The 940-nt window shown below is 33.7% G+C and overlaps 1 protein-coding gene across 1 annotated transcript in view; it reads left to right on the top strand.

The window, feature by feature from the left end:
• LOC119591398 (serine protease HTRA2, mitochondrial-like) overlaps nucleotides 1-446 on the top strand; it is a gene marked incomplete at its 3' end in the record, with an annotated part of 49,963 nt that extends 49,517 nt beyond the window's left edge. The window contains 1 exon segment of the mRNA XM_037940140.1: nucleotides 85-446. Coding sequence (XP_037796068.1) covers nucleotides 85-244 — 160 coding nt within the window.
• Between the last annotated feature and the right edge of the window lie 494 nt (nucleotides 447-940).

Genomic DNA, 940 nt, shown 5'->3' with positions numbered 1-940 from the left:
TCACTCTGATTGTAATGCGTCTCACACAGATGGCCACAAGATATTGGTTAATAGTACAATTACTGACCATATTTTTAAAAACAGATCAGGGCTGATACCAGGGGACATCATTACCCATATCAACAATGAACCAGTGGCATCATCAAGAGATGTCTACAGAAGCCTTGAACACAAAGGAGATTTGGTAATGGTAGTGGTACGCAATGGCCAACGCTATAAAGTTATTGTTTCTCCAGAGGAGTAACAACCAGTATCCCAAGAGCTCAATAACAAGAAAGATTAGATATGGCAAATATTGTTCAGAAGTTTTATATTATTTATTTTTTCTCAGTGGATTATTATTGTACTTAGAGATTGTAACCAGTTTCAACTTTCTGTTGACAGAAAATTTCATACCTTCAGAATAAATGGAAAAAGGAAACAAAGCTTTATTGTAACAGACAAAACAAAAAACGAATATTTTTAATGGCCACAGTAGTCAAAGTGCCTAAATGTACATTGTTTTTTTTAAAAGGAGATACATGAAACTCTAAAAAGGGGAAGGATATTTTGTTTGGTGTCTTAAAATGGAAAAATTTTTTTTTTTAAAGGAAATTCTAGTGTGATAGTTTTCTGAAAGTTTTTCAGATTATAAATTTAATGAGTTGATTAAGGAGTTTTTTAACACTTTTTTAGTCGGTAAATAATGTTTTTGGGTTATGATGACAATTACTCATAAAAAGGAAAGCATTTATATAATTGTTTTTTTTTTTTATTCACCTTCATAATAATGCCCCCCAATTCTTGCCCTTTTTCTGGGGGGCTTAGGAGACGAGGGGGTTTGAGAGCTGTATTGAAAGATAAGGCTGATTTTGTGTCAATTTTTTAAAACAGCCTAGAGGAGCAGGGGCACAATATTACCATTTGTTGTCTACCCCTTAAAACCAAAACCCCCCCCCCC

The sequence above is a fragment of the Penaeus monodon genome, chromosome 28 (genome assembly GCF_015228065.2).
Source record: "Penaeus monodon isolate SGIC_2016 chromosome 28, NSTDA_Pmon_1, whole genome shotgun sequence".
NCBI classification, from domain to species: Eukaryota; Metazoa; Arthropoda; class Malacostraca; order Decapoda; family Penaeidae; genus Penaeus; species Penaeus monodon.
Note: the sequence above shows the minus strand (reverse complement) of the source record. Positions and strands in the feature narration are given on the sequence as shown.